Source organism: Panicum virgatum, chromosome 9K (assembly GCF_016808335.1).
Source record: "Panicum virgatum strain AP13 chromosome 9K, P.virgatum_v5, whole genome shotgun sequence".
Taxonomy (NCBI): Eukaryota; Viridiplantae; Streptophyta; class Magnoliopsida; order Poales; family Poaceae; genus Panicum; species Panicum virgatum.
Genome location: NC_053144.1, coordinates 54,198,997 through 54,220,198, shown reverse-complemented (window position 1 = coordinate 54,220,198; position 21,202 = coordinate 54,198,997). Strand labels below are relative to the sequence as shown.

Sequence of the window (21,202 nt, the reverse complement as noted above, 5' to 3'; positions counted from 1 at the left end):
GTTAGGGCACACGGCAAAGCGGACGTCCACGTCGTGTGCCGTCACCCTACCTTTTTTTTTTTGCCGTGCGTCAAGGCTAGCACACGGCGAAGTATTTGCTGTGTGCCCGTGGAAAGGCTCACGGCAAAGACGTTGTTTGCCGGCCGTTGATTGCCGTGGGCGCTTTGCCGTGTGCAACACAATACGGCCTTATGTCCGGCCTCCCGTAGTGAATGCCAAGGGTTACTTCAAATCTGTCCATGTTCCGTACCTGCTCGAACTAACCCGCCATGTATTACCCCTACTGCAGACCCTGGTTCATTCCCTGACTATGTATACAAACTAATGCCGCTCCCCGGGCTTAAAAATTTCGTTGGTGGTAGGAAGAAATTTCATGGTTATTAGTAACCGTTTTCCTACTGTCACAATCACACGTCTACAGAAACCCACGCCTTTCTCACAAGTTGTAACCACTTCAATGGCTGTGTTTAACCATTGCCAGAAACATAAAGCTCTGTACCACATCAGACATACTCACATGGACAATTATCTTTATCGTTTGCTTACCCGAAAGGAAACCAAATATGCAGTCCAGAGCATCCACAACTTTCCTTCTACAAATGCTCCCTCCTTTGCTCGTCACAGTGGCAAACATAATTGAAGCTTCAGTGTTAATATTTGAGCATTATCTAATAACTCCATGCCTGTATCTGGACGATACTTCTCGAATCTTTGAACCTTCAGTCCGTGCTAAGCTCTTAGCCTACTTCATTTGGATAATATTGGTTGTCTGTTAGGCTTTTATATTCATATGTTTACTATGGTAACACATTTTTTTTTTTGCATATGCTACTTTCCTGCAGGGACAGGTCCCACAAAGTTAGTGACTGTGGTTCGAACTAGCTGTTAGGCATTTTGTCAGCTACATCAATATCACCTCTTCATGATGGCATGGGATTCAACATTATCTGCGTATTGGAGTACCATATGCCTAGCGTTAACCAAATTATCAATGCTATTACTAAACATGGCCATCATCAATCAAGCAACCTAACTAATTAATTTATTAGCCCTCTTGCCCTTCAGTAGGACCTGCTCTGTGTAATATTGAACTGTATGTTCCATTCTATCGAATCAGTGCTGTATTAACCCTCTGTGTACTGTCGGTTATTTCCGAATACTTGAATATTAGATCTATGATATCAGTGTTTCTTGCGCCAATGCAATATTATGTACAACAGGTGATACACCCATCCGTTGGCATAAACACCCAAACAATACCCACCTAATCCACCTTTACATCATAAACCTAAACAATTTCTACCATGTTCGCGCGCGATAGCGCGCGTCCAGCACTAGTTTTGCTTCCAGGGATGCGAGTCACGAAAAGGACATGGCAGATGAATGGAATATTGCTCCCATTATATGATCCTACGAAATGATGATAGCTGCTGGGTGATGCTTGTAAGGCATGAAAGAGTGAACCACGGTATGTCTGCAAGCTTGCTGATGTTTTGGCTTGAAGAAAACGGGACAAAGGCATGCCTGAATGATGAAAGCTTCCAATCTGAAATTTGTTGTAGGAGCTTCTGCACACCAGCAATTTTGCATCAGAAAGTTACCGATCATTGAACAGAGAAGAAGATGATATATTTTTGTCTGAAACCAGACTTCTTCACAGTTCGTTGTCATAGTAATTTTCCACTTTTTTGCGATGAGTTTTACCTTAGATTTCGAATGATAATCGCAGTGAACTCATCTGCATATGCGTGTGCTGTGTGCACCTTCTGGAGTCCCCAATTAGAAGTTGAAAAAAAATGACAAAATGAAATCAACAAAGAAAAGTTGGAACTATGATAGACTGATAGCAATAAACAAAAGTTGAGACTGTTAGAATGACACCAATAAACTAAACATGACAATTATGAAAAACTATAGTTGAACATTTTATTTTATTTCCTAATAAAGTTGCTTCATGAATATTAGATTTGCTTCAAATCTGATACAGGTAGGTAGATTTTTCAATCCTCTCCAAATTGAAATATCCGTCCTAGTGCATTTTGGTACTGGGAAAGCCACGTTACCTCATTTGTGTGTATTTTCCCGTATTTTTATCTGTCGCAATGGCACTTGCGGAATAAAAAAGTTCCAAGAGGGTATACAAGCAAATTCATTAGTAGACAAACGATCACGCGGCCTGCACGTGACCTCCCTAACCTCGCTGCCCAGCCCAACCTTCCCCTTCTCTTCCGCAAGGCAGCGGCGGCGGCGGCTCCTCTCGACCTCTCCCCGTGTTTTTGAGGGAGGGAGGGAGGGATCCTTTTCTCGAAGCGGTGTAGCCAATAGCCATGGCGTGGGAGGACGAGGCCGTGGAGGAGGAGGAATACGGGGAGGAGATGGCGGCGTCGGAGTCGGAGGCGGAGGACGTTGTGGTGGGGCAGATGCCGACGGTGATGGTGCCGAAGCACATCAATAAGCGTTCCCTCAAGAACAAGGCGCTCTCTGTCACCCTCGACAAGAAAGCCCTCAAGTGTGTCTTTCTACTCCGACAGCTCACCATCCCCTATCCGAGCACCTGCAAGATTATTTGACGCATCTTGGTTTGGCAGGGATTTCGTGACTGGGTTCCACAAGAGGAAGAAGAAGAGAAGAAAGGAAGCACAGAAGGTTTTGCAGGAGAAGGAGAGGAAGAAGAGAATCGAGGAGCGCAAGAGGGTGAGTAATTCGCACAAACAAAAATCTTTTTTCCTTTTCTGCAAGGTATGGTTCTAGTATACGTTTTGAAAGACAATATTGGTTCGTTCGTCGGAAAAAAAAGATAATATTGGTTCTTGCTTGGTGAAAGGCAATGCTCACAGAGAACCATGACTCACCATGGAATTTCTCGTGCAATCACTTAAACTGTTAACAGATTTTAGGATTCTTCTAAGTTAAGATTTGTTTCAGTTAGACGTGTGCGATAGATTTATCACATTGTCCAGCATGAGCCCAACATCACTAGAAATTTTGAGAATAAATAATTGTCAGACTGAAAGCCAAAAGGGTGTGTGCATCTATTGCTTCACATTGAAATTTATGAGACAGTTACATGAAACCCACAGCACTGGTAAATAGTAATTGGTACAAGTTAAAAAATGTAATTGATAGACATCACAACTGAGGTAGTTACCATGCAGACAGCTGACATTTACCATGATGTTTGTGGTCTACGCCTCTACAGAAGGTGCAGAATGCAACATGCAATGCAATCCTGATTAGCTGAGCTATGCCAGTTGGAATACCCAGAGATTTTGGGATGACTTTGAAAGTGTTTAATGTTATTTTCAGTTAGCCTATGTTGTGTTTACTGGTTTCTGCTTGTTGATGTGCTGAGCTATATCATTTTGTTTCAGAGGAAACAAGAGAAAGAGATTGCTCTATATGGTAGAGTACTGTCATCAGATGATGCTGGATTAGAAAACGAGGATATTGGCGATGATGGTGAGGAGATAAATGATGAATCTTTGTCTGGTGAGTACATGGACTAAAGTTATAACAGTTCCTACCATGTTATACAGTATTGTGATGTTATTTCTAGGAAAAATTGGTTCCATGACACCACAATATCCCGATTTTAGAAATACACCACATTACCACTAAACTTGCTTGGTACACTTTATTACCATCAAAAGTACGCACACCATCTGTGTTCCTCATTGGAACGCTATTCTTCGCGCAGTCTGCACATCCTGCTTCTCACGCACCGCATTCTTCCTCCTACTCTTTCGTTGTCAACACGCGCCAACTTGGATCACAGCCATGTCGACAGCATACCACAACACATGCATCTGGGTGGTGATTCCTATTCTCAGGTATCAGGTTGGCCATGATTCCTAAGAGGGGCGGTACGGCCATCCAGGATGAAGAGCAGTGATGGTGATGATGAACTGGGAGCAGGTTGTGGACTGGAGCAGCCGAGGAGGTGCTGGACTGTTGGACTGGAGAAGGAAGGCAGTGGAACAGAGCTTGAGCTGCAGAATCCATCTTCGATTTCCAGCTAGAAATTGAGACAGCTCCTGATCTCAATTCCCAACTAGAAATTTTGAGCGGAATAGCGCAATTTGGCAGCGTGCAGGTTCGGTTTGACCACGAAGTGGCTGGATTTGTGTGGGGGCAGAGCTCAATTCCATGGTGTGGAGATTTTATTTGAGGACCTGGCAGCTTGATTTTTTGAAGGCAGCCTTTTATGAAGGGAGAGGATTTTGAGGCAGCGACGGGAGCAATCTTGCCTGATTAACAAGGCAGAAGAGGATCGATTGGATCTAGGCTCAATGCAGTTGTGTTGGGAGGCGTGCTTCGGGCGGAAGGCAGCATGGTGCGTGGCGTGGAATGAGGTCTAACCACAGAAGTAAACACCTCTCCTCACTAATTAGTTAGTAGGTGGAGAATATCAACTGTTTCAACTGGAAGAAAGATGGGCGGTCATATAGACGGACGGAAAGTGTGACAGTGGTAATTTTCTTAACAGTGTGAACTTTCCGTGGTATTAAAGTACACCAGATCAGTTCAGTGCTATATTTCTAAAACTAGGATTTTTCAGTGTCATGGAACCAATTTTTCCTTGTCTTGAAAATTAAGCTGATAATAATGATCTAATAATTGATTTTATTTCCAGAAATCAAAACTTACGAAGATGATGCGACTAGAATCACTGTGACCACTAGCGAAATTACTCCTGAAGATGATGACATTGGACCGAGAACTATGGGCCCCGCGTCGACGAGCTACACCAGCAAGAATCCAAGCTCCGTGGCCAAGAAGAACTCCAGCTTAGGCGTGAAGAAGAAGCCACAGAAGAGAATGTTCAAGAACAAGAGCAAGGCGAAAAAGGGCGACAAGAAGCGGGGCACAGTAAAGGGTAAAAGGAAGGGCAAAGGACGGAAATAGTGTTTTCAGTCTGTAGAGGAGAATCGTATGGCTGATTGGGCTGCGTGTAACCTCATATAACTTGGATCTGCACTTGTTTGTTGGTCATCCATACTGTGGGATGATATGCTAAGCGGCGAGTTGTGCTGCTAAAGGGGTTGGACTGCGCTGCTGAGGGGTTGAGTTGTTCTGCATATCGGCTGTCAATCTCAGGGTACATTAAAGACTTATTTTGATCCTAGTTGGGATATTTTTCATGATTGTTTTTGGTCCTCGAGGCTGATGATCTTTCCCGACATGGGCGCCAATGTTTGAGCCAAATGCTGATTTGCTCCTAGTTTGCTAACAGTAGCAGTGTAGCACCTGCTTCCTGCTATATACTGCCAGCATGGCGCCAATGTTTGAGCCAAATGCTGATTTGCTCCTAGTTTGCTAACAGTAGCACCTGCTGCCTGCTATGTACTGCAAGCATGGGGCGCTAATGTTTTGAGTGATTCTTTTTGAAAAGTTTTTTGAGTGATTATACAGATCAAATAGTACTAGTGTGTTAAATGAGGTGTGCCAATGGTATCAAAACCAGTGCCTATGTTTTGGGCAGATTATCTCAAGATAAGGCCTGTTTGGAGGAGGTAAAGTTGGGTACTAAACTTTAGCATCTATTAGCATTTATATTTTTGCTAAAAAAATTTTTAGTCTTGGATAAATTTTTGCGTAACCTATTAGCACTCCTATTTAGATTTAGTGCTCAATTTTAGCACTTTTATCTATTAGCACTTGGATCCAAATGGGAAGTAGTGTGTTAAATGAGGTGTCCGGTTACATCAATCGAAAAAATGGGCAGATTATCACAAGCAGCATTTGGCACTTGCCTGTATGGGTGGGCAGAATACCCGAAATCCGAATCTGAAAAACCTGAAAAACTCGAGCCTTAATTCAGATTTCAACCCACAGTACTCGAAATTATTACGAATAATTCGAGTATCCCGCCACGATACCCGAACAACTCGAAACCATCCCAGTCCAAATATATCTTTCATTCCGATCCAACCCACTAAGCAACCTACCCTAGACAGCCAGCCACACCCTAGTCCCCCACGGCCCACGTACCAGGGCACCACCCCAGACGCCGCCAGCCCCCAGTCGCCCTCGCGGCCTCGCCCATCGCGGCATCGCGCGCCCGCCACCAGCTCGCCACCGCGCCTGCGCCCGCCGCCCCCGTCAGGCGTCAGCCGCCACCCGCCACCGCCCGTGCCCGGCAATGTTTTTTTAAGGAATTTTGACTCGGACGTGCGTAGCCGCCGCGCCACTACGCTGCCTTCCTCCCCTCCCCTCTTCTCCTCTCCGGAAATGGCGCGCCACCTCTTCTCCACTCCGCCCCCCATCCATCCTCTCCTCACCATTACTCTACTCAGCGATTCCGCACCATCTTCGCTCCGCCCCTCCCCGCGACTCCCCAAACCCACGACCCATCGGCTCCCGCACGTCGTGCCGCGATTCCCCTCGCCGTCGCCGCGACATCGCGATCTGTAAGGAAGGAAGGGAGCGATGACGGAGCGCCGGTGATGAGCGCAGAGCCCAAAGGAGGAGAAGCGACGATGATGGTTGGTTTGGTGCAGCTGCTGGTGGGGTTCGTCGTCGCCTGGGAGGCCGTCGAGCTCGTCCTCCGCCACGGCCTCCTCCTCTCCGTCTTCAAGCTCGGCGTCCTCGCCGCCCTCGCCGCCGCCGCAGGATGCGTCGCCGTCATGTACGTGCGCCCACTCTCTTCCTCCCCGTTCCATGTAGCCCCCACCGAACGAATTCCTTCGTTGCTCTACGCTGCTATACGTTCGCGGAGTGGGATGGGCCCGATCAGCTAAGGATTTGCTTGTTGCAACCCAACCGCAGCTTCCTCGCCAAGGCAGTGGCCTGGGTGCTCCAACGCGCCGCCAAGCTATCCATCGGGTGCCGCTCCTACGGCCTCAATTATCTGCGGGACATCACCATTTCATCCCCAAAGGTACCTCAGGGCTACGGGTCCGTCTCTACCTGCTTTCATCCCTCCATGCCAATGCCGATCCTGTCATATGATCGAATCGCGTTTGCGTCGCATTTCAGGGCGCTGTTGAGTCTATTTGTATTGGTGAAATCAGACTTGTCCTTCGGAAACCGCTCACCCAGCTGGGATTTACCATACTAACTCATGGACCAATCCTGCAACTGCAAATATCTGATTTGGACGTTATGCTCAGGCAACCTGTGAAATCCGCAAACAAGAAGAAATCTAGCTCTCGCAAACCGTCCTCAACCTCATCCACAAAAGCAAAAGGAAAATCCAAAGCACATGTGAAATGGAGGTTAATAACAAGCGTGGCCAGTCTATTATCATTATCCATAGTGGAACTGAGGCTTAAGGTACTGCCTTCTATTTGATATCTAAACTCTATCAACATGGTTGCAAATGCTCATGGTTCTAGTTGATTATCTTTTTTCCCCCTGTATTCTGGCTGGTTTAGTTATAATTTAAGTCAGTAAAATGAGCTATGTAGTTGCAAGCATTGTTAGATAGCTCATGCTGTAAACAACTCCTATTTCCTTTTTGATTAAAAAGTACAAAGCTCTCCTGCATATTCTCAAAAAAAAAAAAGAATGATAGTATATTATTATGGACACTGGCATGTTTGTGTGTGACATATTCCTCTCCTGGTCATTCCATAAACAATTTTTCTCTGTTATTAGCAGATGCTGGAAGCGGACAAGTTGAAATAGTCAGTCATATAATTTGTTTCCAAAGTCATCAAATAGTTGGCTGACAGAATTTTTGTGCCCAGTTTTGTGCTAACAGGAGATGTGTGCTATGGTTCTGGTTCAGTCTCGGTACATTCTATATGATATATTCATATCCAAATAGTTAAATAATAGCCTGCACCTATTTTTAATGTGTTATTAGGAGCTTAGTGATGTGGGTTAAACAACCTTTGGATTTATTCGAAGTATATATGCATAAATTTACATGGGTTTTCTTATCCTCTCTATTGCTTTTGTTTGAAATCTACGTCATTTTGAACACAAGGGTTACGTATGATTCACAGTGGCTTTAACGCACCTCTATCTTGTTTTTTTTCTTTGTTGATAATTGGTCTTTAATAATTACAGTCTCCAAAAGCTGCTCTTGGCATCAAGGACCTTAAGATCGATATATCCAGAACTGGAGGATTGGATCCAGTCCTCAATGTTCAAATTAATATAATGCCTTTATTTGTACAAGCATTGGAGTCTGACTGCATTGACAACAACACATCGGTGTTCAGCAAATTGGATTGGTGTGTTAGTGGACAATATTGTTCAGCCATGGACACTTCTGACTGTAGCTCATTCCTGTTTGAGGACATATCATTCTCATGTGACCTTCATCAGAGGTAATATGTAAATTGAATGCTTTTCAAACATCTCCAGATTATTAAACAATGAAAAAAATGAACAATAAGAACTATTCTTGACAATGCTGTTTAGGGATAGAGGAATTAAAGTCAAGAATTTGGACTTGATTCTTGGTCCAATTGTTGTGAATTTGGAAGAGAAATTATTGACCAAGAAGAAACAGTCTGCATCTACTGTTGCTGACCCAAAGGGTGAACCTTCTGTGGATAATAAATCAGCTGCCAGATCTGAAGGGGGCAAACTTGCATCACTAAATAAGAAGATAAGTCTGTTTCCTGAAAAGGTTGTATGAACTCCTTAGAGTACACCTGATGTTTCTCTTTTTGCAGTCAACCAGCCTTTTGCCTATCTGCACGCATAATTCATATTCTTTTAGCTTGTTTATGTTTGTCTATATCTTCAACAATAGTCATCCTCGTTCATTTACCCCATGAAGTATATGGAAATACGATTTTGTTATCTATGTTGATTTAGAAGGAGGCCGCAATGCAGTGATATTGCGTGGCCAAAGTAAAACTATTCCTGATGTACGCACAATCAGTGCAATGTGTATTTTTTTATATGTAGAACTACCGAGTAATCTTTTTTCCAATAGCACTGATATTTCACAGTAGAAACTGCAAGTTAAAATTGTTGAGTGTGCTAATATTTTAGGACCATAAAGAAGGCACAAAAGAAAAATTTAGATGTGACATCGAATATCATGAATATCATATATAATCAACTCTAAACTCTTTTTTTCCCAGCAGATCTAACCTAGGTATTAGGGAATTTAACTTTCCCTGGGGCACACTTGAAAACTTCAGCATCTCTCATGGTCTAGATTTGCCATTTTAAATTGTTACTGTGAACTTCTAACAAAAGTTGACTGTTGGATTGCTATTCACTAAAATGTAGTTTTATTTGGAAGGTTAGCTTCAACATGTCCAAACTGGATCTGAAGTTTTTGCCCAAAGATCATGGTCTCTCAATGAACAATGAAATTGGTAGCATATCTTTGAGATGTACAAGGTTACAATCACAAGATGGCTTCGGAGAGAGCGCAACACATCTCCGGTTGGAAACTGCTGTAACGGAGATTCATGTATGTTTCTATTTTTCTCTTGGAAATATAATCTTTTTTATCAGTTCAACATGATTGATTTCTTTAGGATTGAATCTGAATTTTTTTGTTTCTGTTTTCCAGCTTCTAATGGATGGTGCGACCTCAGTATTAGAGGTTGCAAAAATTTCAACAGTAGTTTCAGCTAACATTCCCACTCAGGTCAGTTTGATCTAAATCTTTATTAAATCAAACTTTCTACTATTTTGATTCGGTGATTTCCCTTGGAGAATATTTTGGGCCTCCTTACCTCCTTTTATTATTTGTAACTTGATGTACTTTTTGGAGAATACTCCCCTTACACATAGATAATACTTCCTTTCTATACACAATGTTGGTTTGACTTGATCCAGGTGGTAAAAAAGTTAGATCTAAAAACTGCTTATCCACCAAGTGGATCTTTCAAAACCATAAGATGTAGCAATGCCCACTTTTTGTTGTTTAGTGATCTCCAAGCTAGAGTAAAGGAGTGTATTTGGATACAGAAAATAGCTAGCCGAATTCTGTGTAATTCTATTTAGGACTTTGTTTTCCATGTAATTGAGTTTATACGTTGTTGCCATGCAACTGGGACATAAGCAAGAAGCACATATAATATCTGGCCAGTTAAATGACATTATAATATTTGGCCAGTTAAATGATATTACACCACGTCTCTGCCTAGATTGCCAGCATGTTTTGCCAGTATTATTCATTGCAAATAGTTTCATGAACTAATGCTTCCATTTATGGGCTGAATCTATGTGATAAGAGTTATCCCCTTTTATGCGAGAGCATCCTTCTGATTTTCTTACTCTATGCTTCCCATTTATGGTTATTTATCTGTAATACCCTGTATGGTATCCCTTTTTATATTGAAGCGTACTATGCACGTCTTCTATGGTTTATAATTTCTCTGAGAGTTAATTGAATGTGCTGATGCATTTTTCCCCTCAGCCAGCATTGCCAGTTCAAGCTGAAGCAGATGTCAAGATTAGTGGGTTCCAATGTAATCTCATTATGAGCAGAATTAAGCCACTGATTAGAATTAAGTCAGATAAAAAGAAGCCCCTTGTTGTCCTTGAGAGTCCTCAACAAGAGAAGGCACCTAAAGAAAAATTAGCATTGGCTTGGGCATGTACACTGTCGGCTCCTGACTTGACTATCGTTCTTCACAGTCTTGATGATGTACCTCTTTACCATGTAAGTATTAAGTACCTTATGGATGCTGTGCCGTATTGTTCTAGTTGGACGTTTAGTTGCATGCACTGTGTTACTCATACATTGGATTTTAGTAGTGGCATCACTAGAACTCATCTTCGTAGTGCCGAAATATTCATATTTAACATCCACGTGCTAAACCATACAGGGATATTGATTGCACTGGTTTGAAGGGAAAAATGGCACTCATGGAGAGAGTGCTTTTGTAGGTTTGAAAGGGAACTCAACTGTAGAAGAGATAGAAACTTGTTACTGGTTCATGTTTTCTCAGTTATGGTTCGTACAATAGGCCTCCTTTTATAGTGTTCTCACAATCTAACAATAACCTTCCTAACAAACAAATTAGGTTCCACCCTATGCAACATGCTATGCAGCATAACTTGATAACTAAGTTGCTGTAGCTGCTAGGATGCAGGCCCAAGCAGCAGTGGCTTCTCCCTGCTGGGGACCCCCCTGATGGGCTGGAATTGTTGTTCATGACAATAGTCAAAAGACTATGACCGTGTTCTGATGACATGACCACCTCATCTAGTTTCAATAATACTTGACTCACACAACAACAGTGAATGTTTCAAAGTGCCTTTTGAATTGCTCTTTGTTTACAATGTTTTGAGCCCTGATTACATGGATGAGGGCATTCAAATGTCACGATATTAAATTTAAAATTTATTTGCTTTGGTAGATGATGATTTTATTAAACCAGAAATTGCTGCTGCCAATAATGGGTACCTTTTCAAGTCTTTCACCCTGTCACGACGGCTCACCAGGCTCTCCTTATTAGGATTTTTGTTTATGCTTGGTAGTGCAGGAAGATTAGTGTTGGAGAGAATAATGGCTTGTATTCCTCCAACCCTAGAAGGGTGGGTATATATAATACCTATACATGAGCCTCTATACACATGGGCTCAATATACTCCAACACCCCCCGCAGTCTGAACTACCGGCGCAGCGGTGTTCAAGACTGGACAACAAGAAAGCTAACACCCCCCCGCAGTCTTAACTACTGACGCTGCGGTGTTCAAGACTGGACAAGAAGAGAGTACAAATAGAGTACAAAGGGCAAATACCCCCCGCAGCCACAACTAGCCACCGGCTACGTTGAGGCTGGATCGAAACTCCGAGAAGATCGAGGAGGGCAGTCCCTTGGTGAAGATGTCAGCAAACTGGGAGGTAGTCGGGACATGGAGTACCCAAACATCGCCGATTGCGACTCTGTCGCGCACAAAGTGTAGGTCGATCTCCACGTGCTTCGTCCGCTGATGCTGGAAGGGGTTGGTGGAGAGATACACGGCGCTGACATTGTCGCAGTAGACGAGCGTGCACTTGACGAGTGGGCTGTGGAGCTCTGCCAAGAGCTGTTGTAGCCAGGACGCCTCCGCCACGCCGTTAGCGACAGCCCGGTACTCCACCTCTGCACTAGAGCGGGAGACAACCGGCTACCGCTTGGACGACTAGGAGACCAGGTTGCCGCCCAGGAAGACGGCGTAGCCGGAAGTGGAGCGACGAGTGTCCGGGCAGCCAGCCCAGTCAGCGTCGGTGTAGACCACCAGCTCAGCAGAGGACGAGCGGTGAAGCACCAGGCCGAGGTCCACAGTGCCACGGACGTACTGGAGGAGACGCTTCAGCGCAGCAAGGTGTGACTCCCGGGGATCATGCATATGGAGACAGACATGCTGAACAGCGTAGGTGAGGTCCGGCCTAGTGAAGGTGAGGTACTGCAAAGCGCCGGCCAGACTCCGGTAGGCAGTAGGATCAGCCACCGGATCACCCAGATCAGCAGACAGCTTCGCCTGAGTGTCGACAGGAGTGGAGCAGGGCTTGCAATTAGTCATCCCAGCCCGCTCCAGAATATCGAGTGCGTACTGCCGCTGGTAAAGGAGAAGACCAGACGGGCTTGGCTCAACAGTGACGCCCAAGAAGTGGTGGAGCTGACCCAGATCCTTCATAGCAAACTCCTGCTGCAGAGAGTAGATAACACTATGAAGTAGCTGCTGACTGGAGGCTGTGAGCACAATGTCATCGACATAGAGCAGCAGATATGCAGTCTCATCCCCACGGCCGTAAATGAAGAGAGACGTGTCGGACTTGACCTCGGTGAACCCTAATGTCAGCAAGAACGTGGCGAACCGAGAGTACCAAGCCCGAGGAGCCTGCTTCAGACCATAGAGAGACTTGTTGAGCCGGCAGGCCATATCCGGACGACTCGAGTCCACAAATCCCGCTGGCTGAGAGCAGTAGACAGTCTCTGAGAGTGCCGTGAAGAAACACATTCTTCACGTCCAGCTGGTGCACAGGCCAGGAGCGCGAGAGCGCAAGCGAGAGGACTGTGCGCACCGTAGCGGGCTTCACCACTGGGCTGAAGGTCTCGTCATAGTCCACACCAGGGCGCTGAGTGAACCCCCGGAGAACCCAGCGAGTCTTGTATCGCTCTAGTGTACCATCAGCCCGACGTTTATGCGTCCAGATCCACTTGCCAGTCACCACATTGCAACCAGACGGACGCGACACGAGGTCCCACGTCTGGTTGGCAAGAAGAGCCGCGTACTCCTCTTCCATCGCGCGACGCCAGTGAGGATCCGCCAAGGCGTCGCGGACAGAGGAGGGTATCGGAGAGACCCGCGGCTCTCCCTCAGTGGCGGAGAGAGTCGCGGCCTGAGACGCCATCCGCCGAGTCATCATGGGATGAATATGCCGAGGATTCCGATGGATGACTGGCGGGTGGTACACCTCCGGCTCGGCTCGAGAGGGAGCTGGAGGAGGCGGCGGCGGCGACAGCTCCGGTGTAGGCGTCACAGGAGCCTCCGGAGCAGGAGGCGGCGCCGGTGTCGACGCCGACCGACGCCGGTACACCTGCACTGGCTGAGCGTACCGCGCAGGTGCAGCGGGAGGCACCGGGGCCGTGCGTGGCGCAGCGGGAGACAGCGGGTTTGCCCGTGGCACGACCGGAGGTCCGGGAGCCGTGCGTGGTGCGACCGCGGGCACCGAGGCCGCGCTCAGTGCAGCAGGGATCACCGGAAGCGGTGCCGGTGCGCCAGGAAAACATGTAGGGAAAGGACAGACAGGTAACGGTGGCTGAACCACCGGGTCAGTCGGAAACAAAGACTCCAGCTCGGGGTCAGGAGAAGGTGTGGAGGAGGTGGAGTAGGGGAAATCCGACTCGTCAAAGACGACGTGTCGGGAGATCAGGACGCGGCGAGAGGTGAGGTCAAAGCATCGGTATCCCTTGTGGTCAGGGGAGTAACCCAGGAACACACAACGAGTCGAGCAGGGCGCCAGCTTGTGAGGAGCAGTGGCGGTGGTTTTAGGGTAACACGCACACCCGAAAACCCGAAGGTGGTCGTAGCGAGGAGGGGTACCGAAAAGAGCATAGTGTGGAGTGGGAGCAGGAGAAGTAGTGGACGGAAGCCGGTTGAGCAGGTAGGTGGCGGTGTGGAGGCTCTCCACCCAGAAGCGCGGGGGCAGAGAGGCCTGGATCAGAAGGGTGCGCACGACGTCGTTCGTCGTGCGAATCATCCGCTCAGCCTTGCCGTTCTGAGGAGAGGTATACGGACAAGACATACGCAGCTGAACACCCCGAGAAAGGAAGAAGGAACGGGAGGTGGAGTTATCGAACTCCCGCCCGTTGTCACACTGGACGGCCTTAACGGTGAGGCCGAACTGAGTGGACACCCATGCAAAAAAGTGGAGGAGGGTGGGGAAGGTCTCAGACTTGGCGCGCAAAGGAAACGTCCAAGAGTAGTGCGAGAAGTCATCGACCACCACCAGATAGGAGAGGTCCACAGGTCACAGTGAACAAGATCAAATGCATGCGTCGCATGCGAAGAAGAAGAAAACGGGAGCCGAACATGACGACCGAGCTGGCACGCATGGCAGAAGGGCTCAGCAGGAGTCCTAGTACCAGGAACATCGGTACTACGACTGAGCTGAGCCAGAACATCGCGGCTAGGGTGACCAAGACGGCGGTGCCAGGTGGTGGAAGACGGCATCGCGGCAAAAGCGGCAGGCCAAGACGGCCAGGGCGAAGAAGAAGGCGAGAGTGGTGCAGCGGAAGAATGAAGGCGAAGGGTGTAAAGGGGCCCGTGCTGTCACCGGAGTAGCGGACGCCGGGAGGCCGAATCCTTTACAGTGACGCCAGAAGAATCAAACTCGATGGAACAAGAATTGTCAGCTGTAAACTGACGAATGAAAAGAAGGTTATGAACCATCTGAGGAGGAAATTGGACATTGGGAAGACGAAAGGAGCCAGGAGCAGAACCCACGGCGGTGACAGGAAGACAAGGCCCGTCACCAACCATGATGGAAGAAGGACAAGAGGGGTGTGGGGGTCGGACAGAAGAGAGGATACCGGCATGTGGGGTGATGTGGAAGGAGGCACCCGAGTCGGCGATCCACTCAGTGCTGACCGGCGGCGTCCGCCCCGTGGCACTGAAGGACGGCGCTAGTGCGGCTTGGTCCCACCCCCAGGCCAGGTCGGTTGCTGGTTTGGTGGAGCGGGTGGGGTCCAGAACGGCGCCGGCTGGGGCTGAGGGCGAGCCCCCCCGACCCTGAACCGGCCACATCGGGATGCACCCTGGCCATGGGGTGCTGAAGGATGGCCAGGGCATGCCTCCAGGGCCAGGAGCAGGAGTGGGAGGAGTGCCCCGAGCACCACCACCAGGAGCCAGAGTCGGGTGGATCCTCGGGGAAGGTGGATCCGGCGGCTGGTGCGGCGGCGGCGCCCTGGGAGGCGGCGGCCCGCGCGGCCTGCGCGTGCACGGCGAGCGCGGCGGGTGCGACGGCGGCCTGCGCGGCATCCGTAAACTCTGGACTCGTGCAGCGATGGCAGCAAGCGCGTCGAGCTCGCGTCGCAGGGCACGCCAGGCCGCAGCGGCAGGGGCCGCAGCAGTCGCAGGGCAGGAGTCTTGAAGTTCGCAGACAGCAGCGGCTGCAGCAGGGGCAGCCGGGGCGGCCTGGGCAGCCCCGCCCTGGAGCAGAGCAGGGGCGGCCTGGAAGGCCGCTGCATGCTGGGGCTGCGGCGGGTGCTCGTCCTGCGCGGCGCCCAGGATACCAGCCGCCAGGAAGGGGTCCCCGACGGCCTCCACGGCGGCTGCATGCTGGGGCTGCGGCGTCCACTGCGCGGCGAGAGATCCAGGGCCGGCGGAGGCTGCAGCGACTGCATCCGCGGCGGCCGCGCCCGGGCCGGCCGCGCCCGCGGCGTGGGTGGCGGCAGCAGCTACGGCGGCGGCGGCCCCGGCCGACGGAGCAGCGCGCGATGTGGCGGCGGCGGCAGCAGATTTAGCGTCCAACAGAGCAGAGGACGCGGCGCCGGCGGCCAGCAGAGCAGAGGACGCGGCGCCGGCGGCTGGAAAGAAGGTCAACGCGGCGGCGCCGGGGGCAGAGGAGAAGGAGGGGGAAGGGAGGGGCAGCGCCGGCGGCCGGCCAGCCATGGCGGCGGCGGCTGCCATGGGAGGAGAAAAGACCTAAGCAAATGATATCATGTTGGAGAGAATAATGGCTTGTATTCCTCCAACCCTAGAAGGGTGGGTATATATAATACCTATACATGAGCCTCTATACACATGGGCTCAATATACTCCAACAATTAGTACCAAGGGGTTTGTAATTATCATGTTTAAATATAGTAGGGATATTTCCTTACAAAGCAAAAATTACCATGTTTAAATGTTTTGAGACTTTTTGGTGTGTCCAAATTATAATGACACCTAGAATTATTACATTGTCATTCTTTGATTTTTATGCTAATCTCACTCTGTAAATACTGGATAATGCAGTGTATTTTTCAGTCAACTAATGTTTTTGCAAGTAAGTTGGTAGACCAAGGAACTCGATTGCATGTCAAGCTTGGTGAACTGAAATTGCTTTTTGCTGGCAAACGCCTACAGTCGATGAATGAAAGCATCTCAGGCACCTTACTGCACATTAGCCGTTCAACTCTTGATCTGGAACAAAAGGAACCAGGCAAAGATAATGGTGAAGACCATGCTAAATCCTCTATCTCTGTTAATATATCTGGAATCAGAATGTACTTCTGTTTTTACTATCTCGAGTCACTTTGTGCCAATGCAATGTCCTACAAACTGTATATGAAAAGCATTTTGCCTCCCAAGAAACGATCTGTCCAGGAGAATGCTCCTCAAAAGTCTAGCAAGAAAGCTAAAGGAGCACAGCCTATCAAAATCAATGTTGCACAGTGCTTTGTTATGTATGATGGTGATATGAGGCTGGAAGACATGACTATAGCCGATCCAAAGCGTGTAAACTTTGGATCTCAGGGTGGTCGTGTTGTAATCATCAATGAAGATAATGGTTCCCCAAGGATGGCCTATGTAAATTCTACTAGCCTTCCGGATCATAAGAATGTTCACTTCTCCACTTGTCTAGAGATTTCTCAGGTCTGTGTGTCTTTGAATAAGGCAAAGCACTCCATGCAGGTTGAACTTGAGAAGTTCAGAGTGACACATAAAGAGGATCAGCTTGACAATAAACCTGCAGAGGAGACCAAGTTGTTGGATGTGCGTAAAGCAAAGTTTGTCCAGCGTTCTGGTGGGCAAAATGATGCTGCAGCCTGCTCTCTTATCAATGTGACTGACATTGCGATCAGGTGGGAGCCTGATCCCTATCTGGAACTGCTTGAAGTGGCCACACGACTTAAAGCAGTTCTGTATAGGATGAAACTCCAGAATTCTGTTACAGAGGTGAAAGATGATACATTAAGCGTGGATATCCCGGCAAAAAAGGAAGACCGTGGCCAGCAAGAAAAGGCACCAAAGAAGCGAGAATCAGTTATTGCTGTCGATTTGGAATCGTTGAAAATTTCAGGTGAATTCGCTGATGGGGTTGAAGCAATGGTTCAAGTAGGATCTATATTTTCTGAGAATGCAAAGATAGGTGTTTTGATCGAGGCACTAGCAGTCAGTTTTTGTGATGTGTGGATATTCAAAAGCAGTCGCATGCAGTTGTCTCGTATCCCGATTTCTGTTTCTGATAGCCATCCTGATAAGAAGTTACAATCTGCAGCTGTATGTGATTGGGTTATTCAATGCCGTGATGCTAATATTTGCTTGCCATTTAGGTTGCAACTAAGAGCTATAGATGATGCTGTAGAAGACACATTGCGGGCCTTCAAACTTATTTCTGCTGCAAAAACATCTGTTTTATTTCCTGAGAAGAAATCTAGCGCCACCAGCAGCAGTAGCAGCAAAAAGAAATCAAAATCAGTGGCTTTTCGGTATGTGCGGATCATTGTGCGTGATCTGATAGCAGAAATTGAGGAAGAGCCCATACAAGGATGGCTTGATGAGCATATCAGTTTAATGAAGAATGTATTTTGTGAGTCCGCAGTCAGGTTGAATCTACTTGATGAGCTTGCTTTAGGCAAAAATAAGGATTCCCCAAAGGCAAAACTGGATACCTCAGCTTCTTCTGAAAAAAACAATGATTGCCCTGACGCCAATTCAGATGTACCTGGCATACGCTCCATTGAAAAACTCAGAGAAGAGATATACAGACAGGCATTCCAGTCATATTACCAAGCATGTAAGAAATTGCCAATCTCAGAAGGGTCAGGTGCTTGTTCAAGTGGCTTCCAGTCAGGATTCAAGATGAGCACTCGTAGAGCATCAGTTATGTCCGTACATGCAAAAGATATTGATGTGAGCCTATCAAAGATTGATGGGGGTGATGAAGGAATGATTAGTTTTATTAAATCTGTAGATCCAGTTTGTGCCAAAAATGATATCCCGTTTTCCCGTTTGTATGGTAGCAAATTTACTTTGAAAACTAGATCTTTATCTGTTTATTTGAGAGACTATGCATTTCCACTCTTTGCTGGAACCTCTGGTAAATGTGATGGGCGCCTTGTGCTGGGTCAGCAGGTTAGTGTTCTTTGTTGTTCACTTAATTCAATGTGATATATGTTTAGAATGGTTAGCTCTTTTCAGTTAGAAAGTACCATTAGAATGGTTAACTAACCTTTTACCCTATCGGCTTCATCTAACTGTATACTATTGTAGTTTCTCCCTTCTGTTGCAATTTGTGGGATTATTTATGGTAATCAAGCATCATCTAAGTTGCACTGATTTTTTCTCCCTGGTGGCAGGCAACCACTTTTCAGCCCCAAGTTCGACAGGATGTCTATGTTGGCAAATGGTGGAGAGTAAATCTGCTCCGCTCTGCAACTGGTTATACCCCACCAATGAAAACATATGCTGACATACCATTGCATTTTAAAAAAGGGGAAGTGTCATTTGGAGTTGGCTATGAGCCAGTTTTCGCTGATATAAGCTATGCTTTTACTGTTGCACTCCGGAGGGCAAATTTAGCTAAGAGGTGGTACTTTGAGCGTCCTGAACCCCCTAGAAGAGAGCGCAGCTTACCCTGGTGGGATGATATGAGAAACTATATTCATGGCAGATTTAACTTGAGTTTTACTGGGACAGAGTGGCATCTCCCTGCTTCGACAAACCCTTATGAAAAACATGATCAAATGCTAATCACATCTGGTTATATGGAAATATGTTATGTGGATGGTTATGTCAGTCTGTCTTCAAAGACTCTAAAGGTGTACATAACTAGCTTAGAGAGTCTAGCCAAGAAGACTAGTTTAGAAATCCCACATCATCCGGCTATACCTTTCCTTGAAACCCCTTCCTTTTTCATGGATATTTCAATACAGTGGGGATGTGATTCAGGTAACCCTATGGATCATTTTATATTTGCTCTTCCTGCTGAGGGAAAACCACGGGATAAAGTTTTTGATCCGTTCCGCTCGACTTCTCTGTCACTGAAGTGGAGTTTTTCACTTAAGCCTTCAACAACAGAAACTATAGAACATCAGCGAAAGAGTGATGTGCATACAAATGATTCTCCGACTGTGAATCTAGGGGCTCATGATTTGGTCTGGCTAGCAAGGTGGTGGAACTTGCTTTTTCTTCCTCCCCACAAATTAAGATTGTTTTCCAGGTTTCCACGTTTTGGAGTTCCTAGATTTGTACGGTCTGGAAACCTCCCACTTGATAGAGTTATGACTGAACAGTGCATTCGTTTTGATGCCATTTTGTTGAAGATTAACAACATGCCTCTGCAGCCAGATGATCCTGCTAAGGGTTTGACACTACACTTCACAAAGTTTAGGATTGAAATAGCTTTCAGCCGTGGGAAGCAGATATTTACCTTCGATTGCAAGCGTGAACCTCTTGATCTTGTCTACCAGGGCATAGATCTGCACTTGGTGAAAGTATTTCTTAACAGAATTCCTGAACCATCAACTTCTAAGGATTCTAAGGCAGAAAATAAGAGTACAAAAGATAGAGATAGTCCTGGTTGTGAAAAGGGCAAAACGAAAACTAGTTCTACTGAGAAAAGCAGGGATGATGGATTTTTTCTGCATTCTGATTATTTCACCATACGAAAACAAACTCCCAAGGCTGATGCTGCTAGATTATCAGCATGGCAGGAAGATGGCAGGAAAAAATCTGAAATGCCATTAATCAAGTCTGAGTTTGATGGGGGTGATGAAAGTGATCATGATCAATCAGGCAGTGACGACGAGGGATTCAATATTGTGGTGGCTGATAGTTGCCAGAGAGTTTTTGTCCATGGACTAAAAATTTTATGGAATTTAGAAAACCGAGCTGCTATCCTCTCCTGGGTTGGTGGTTTAACTCAAGCAGTTCAGCCTCCAAAACCATCTCCTTCTCGCCAATACACCCAAAGAAAGATTCTCGAGAAGAAACAGTTAGTTAAAGAAGCTGAGATGCCGAAGGATGGGGCTCTCAACTCTGTGTCCTCAGCATCACAGCCTTCAGAACCTCAACAGATCAAGAGTTCAGAGTCACCACCTTCCAATGGGTCAAGCAAGTCAGATCTGACACCAAGTAGTGAAACTGGTATGTTGAATAGCATAATGCATGTTTCATAGTTGTTGACATTATTGCCATCAGCCAGGATTAAATGGTATTTATTTATGATCAATAGACACACTCTTGTTGTACTATTTAGTTTTCAGCAATCTTTTAAACACTAACAAAATAGCAAGTACATTCAATGTTTTCACCTTTTCTATTATCTGATGTAGCACTTAAGCCTTCGAATAATAGTGATGCTGAAGAGGAAGGTACAAGGCATTTCATGGTTAATGTTGTGCAACCTCAGTTCAATTTGCATTCAGAAGAAGCAAACGTGAGTAAATTGCACCACACTTCTTTGCTAAATTTTATTATGAAATGGCATTTGGCAGCTTAACTAATGTTAGATTATTTGTTCAATGTACAAACTTCTGTTTGTTTTTTTTACTATATTCATGATGCTTTTTTTGTACTGAATTCATGATCTTCTCACATTACGCCACCAAAACTCCTCTCGGGGACCAGAAACCAACTAACTGGTTTGCTAAAGCAAATCCTGGTTTCAAAATGGCTGTCAGATTGTTTTCACCAGACGCATAACTGGATTCGTATTTGTATTCAAAATTTAAAATTAAGTAGATTTTATACCCTGCAGTATTACACAAAGTACTATAATATAACTGTCGTGGTGTGCAAACCCACAGCCGGGTGCCCGCCTAAACCCAGAGGGTGAGTACTCGGGGGTAGCTAGGAT

At 46.6% G+C, this 21,202-nt stretch overlaps 2 protein-coding genes across 4 annotated transcripts in view; both read left to right on the top strand.

Moving 5' to 3' along the window:
* The first annotated feature begins 2,166 nt into the window (after nt 1-2,166).
* Nucleotides 2,167-5,157, top strand: LOC120652339 (ribosomal RNA-processing protein 17-like). 2 transcript variants are annotated; one of them, XM_039930125.1, is made up of 4 exons: nt 2,167-2,509; nt 2,589-2,694; nt 3,372-3,489; nt 3,698-4,573. In XM_039930125.1, exons 1-4 carry the CDS (start codon nt 2,328-2,330, stop codon nt 3,853-3,855), a joined length of 564 nt encoding a protein of 187 aa, XP_039786059.1. In that variant the 5' UTR covers nt 2,167-2,327; the 3' UTR covers nt 3,856-4,573. The 2 variants fall into 2 exon arrangements, with proteins under 2 accessions (XP_039786059.1, XP_039786058.1); XM_039930124.1 differs by lacking the exon at nt 3,698-4,573 and adding an exon at nt 4,634-5,157 and having other exon boundaries at nt 2,175-2,509.
* Nucleotides 5,158-6,135: 978 nt separating this feature from the next.
* LOC120652337 (protein ABERRANT POLLEN TRANSMISSION 1-like) overlaps nt 6,136-21,202 on the top strand; it is a 28,063-nt gene continuing 12,996 nt past the window's right edge. The window contains exons 1-11 of one of the 2 annotated variants that reach the window (XM_039930121.1): nt 6,136-6,628; nt 6,769-6,880; nt 6,979-7,275; nt 8,017-8,279; nt 8,374-8,584; nt 9,212-9,385; nt 9,488-9,565; nt 10,340-10,585; nt 16,375-18,477; nt 18,702-20,490; nt 20,679-20,782. In XM_039930121.1, coding sequence (XP_039786055.1) covers nt 6,447-6,628; nt 6,769-6,880; nt 6,979-7,275; nt 8,017-8,279; nt 8,374-8,584; nt 9,212-9,385; nt 9,488-9,565; nt 10,340-10,585; nt 16,375-18,477; nt 18,702-20,490; nt 20,679-20,782 — 5,559 coding nt within the window. In that variant the 5' untranslated portion in view covers nt 6,136-6,446. The remainder of the gene's footprint in view (nt 6,629-6,768; nt 6,881-6,978; nt 7,276-8,016; nt 8,280-8,373; nt 8,585-9,211; nt 9,386-9,487; nt 9,566-10,339; nt 10,586-16,374; nt 18,478-18,701; nt 20,491-20,678; nt 20,783-21,202) is intronic. The other variant, XM_039930122.1, reaches the window with a different exon arrangement.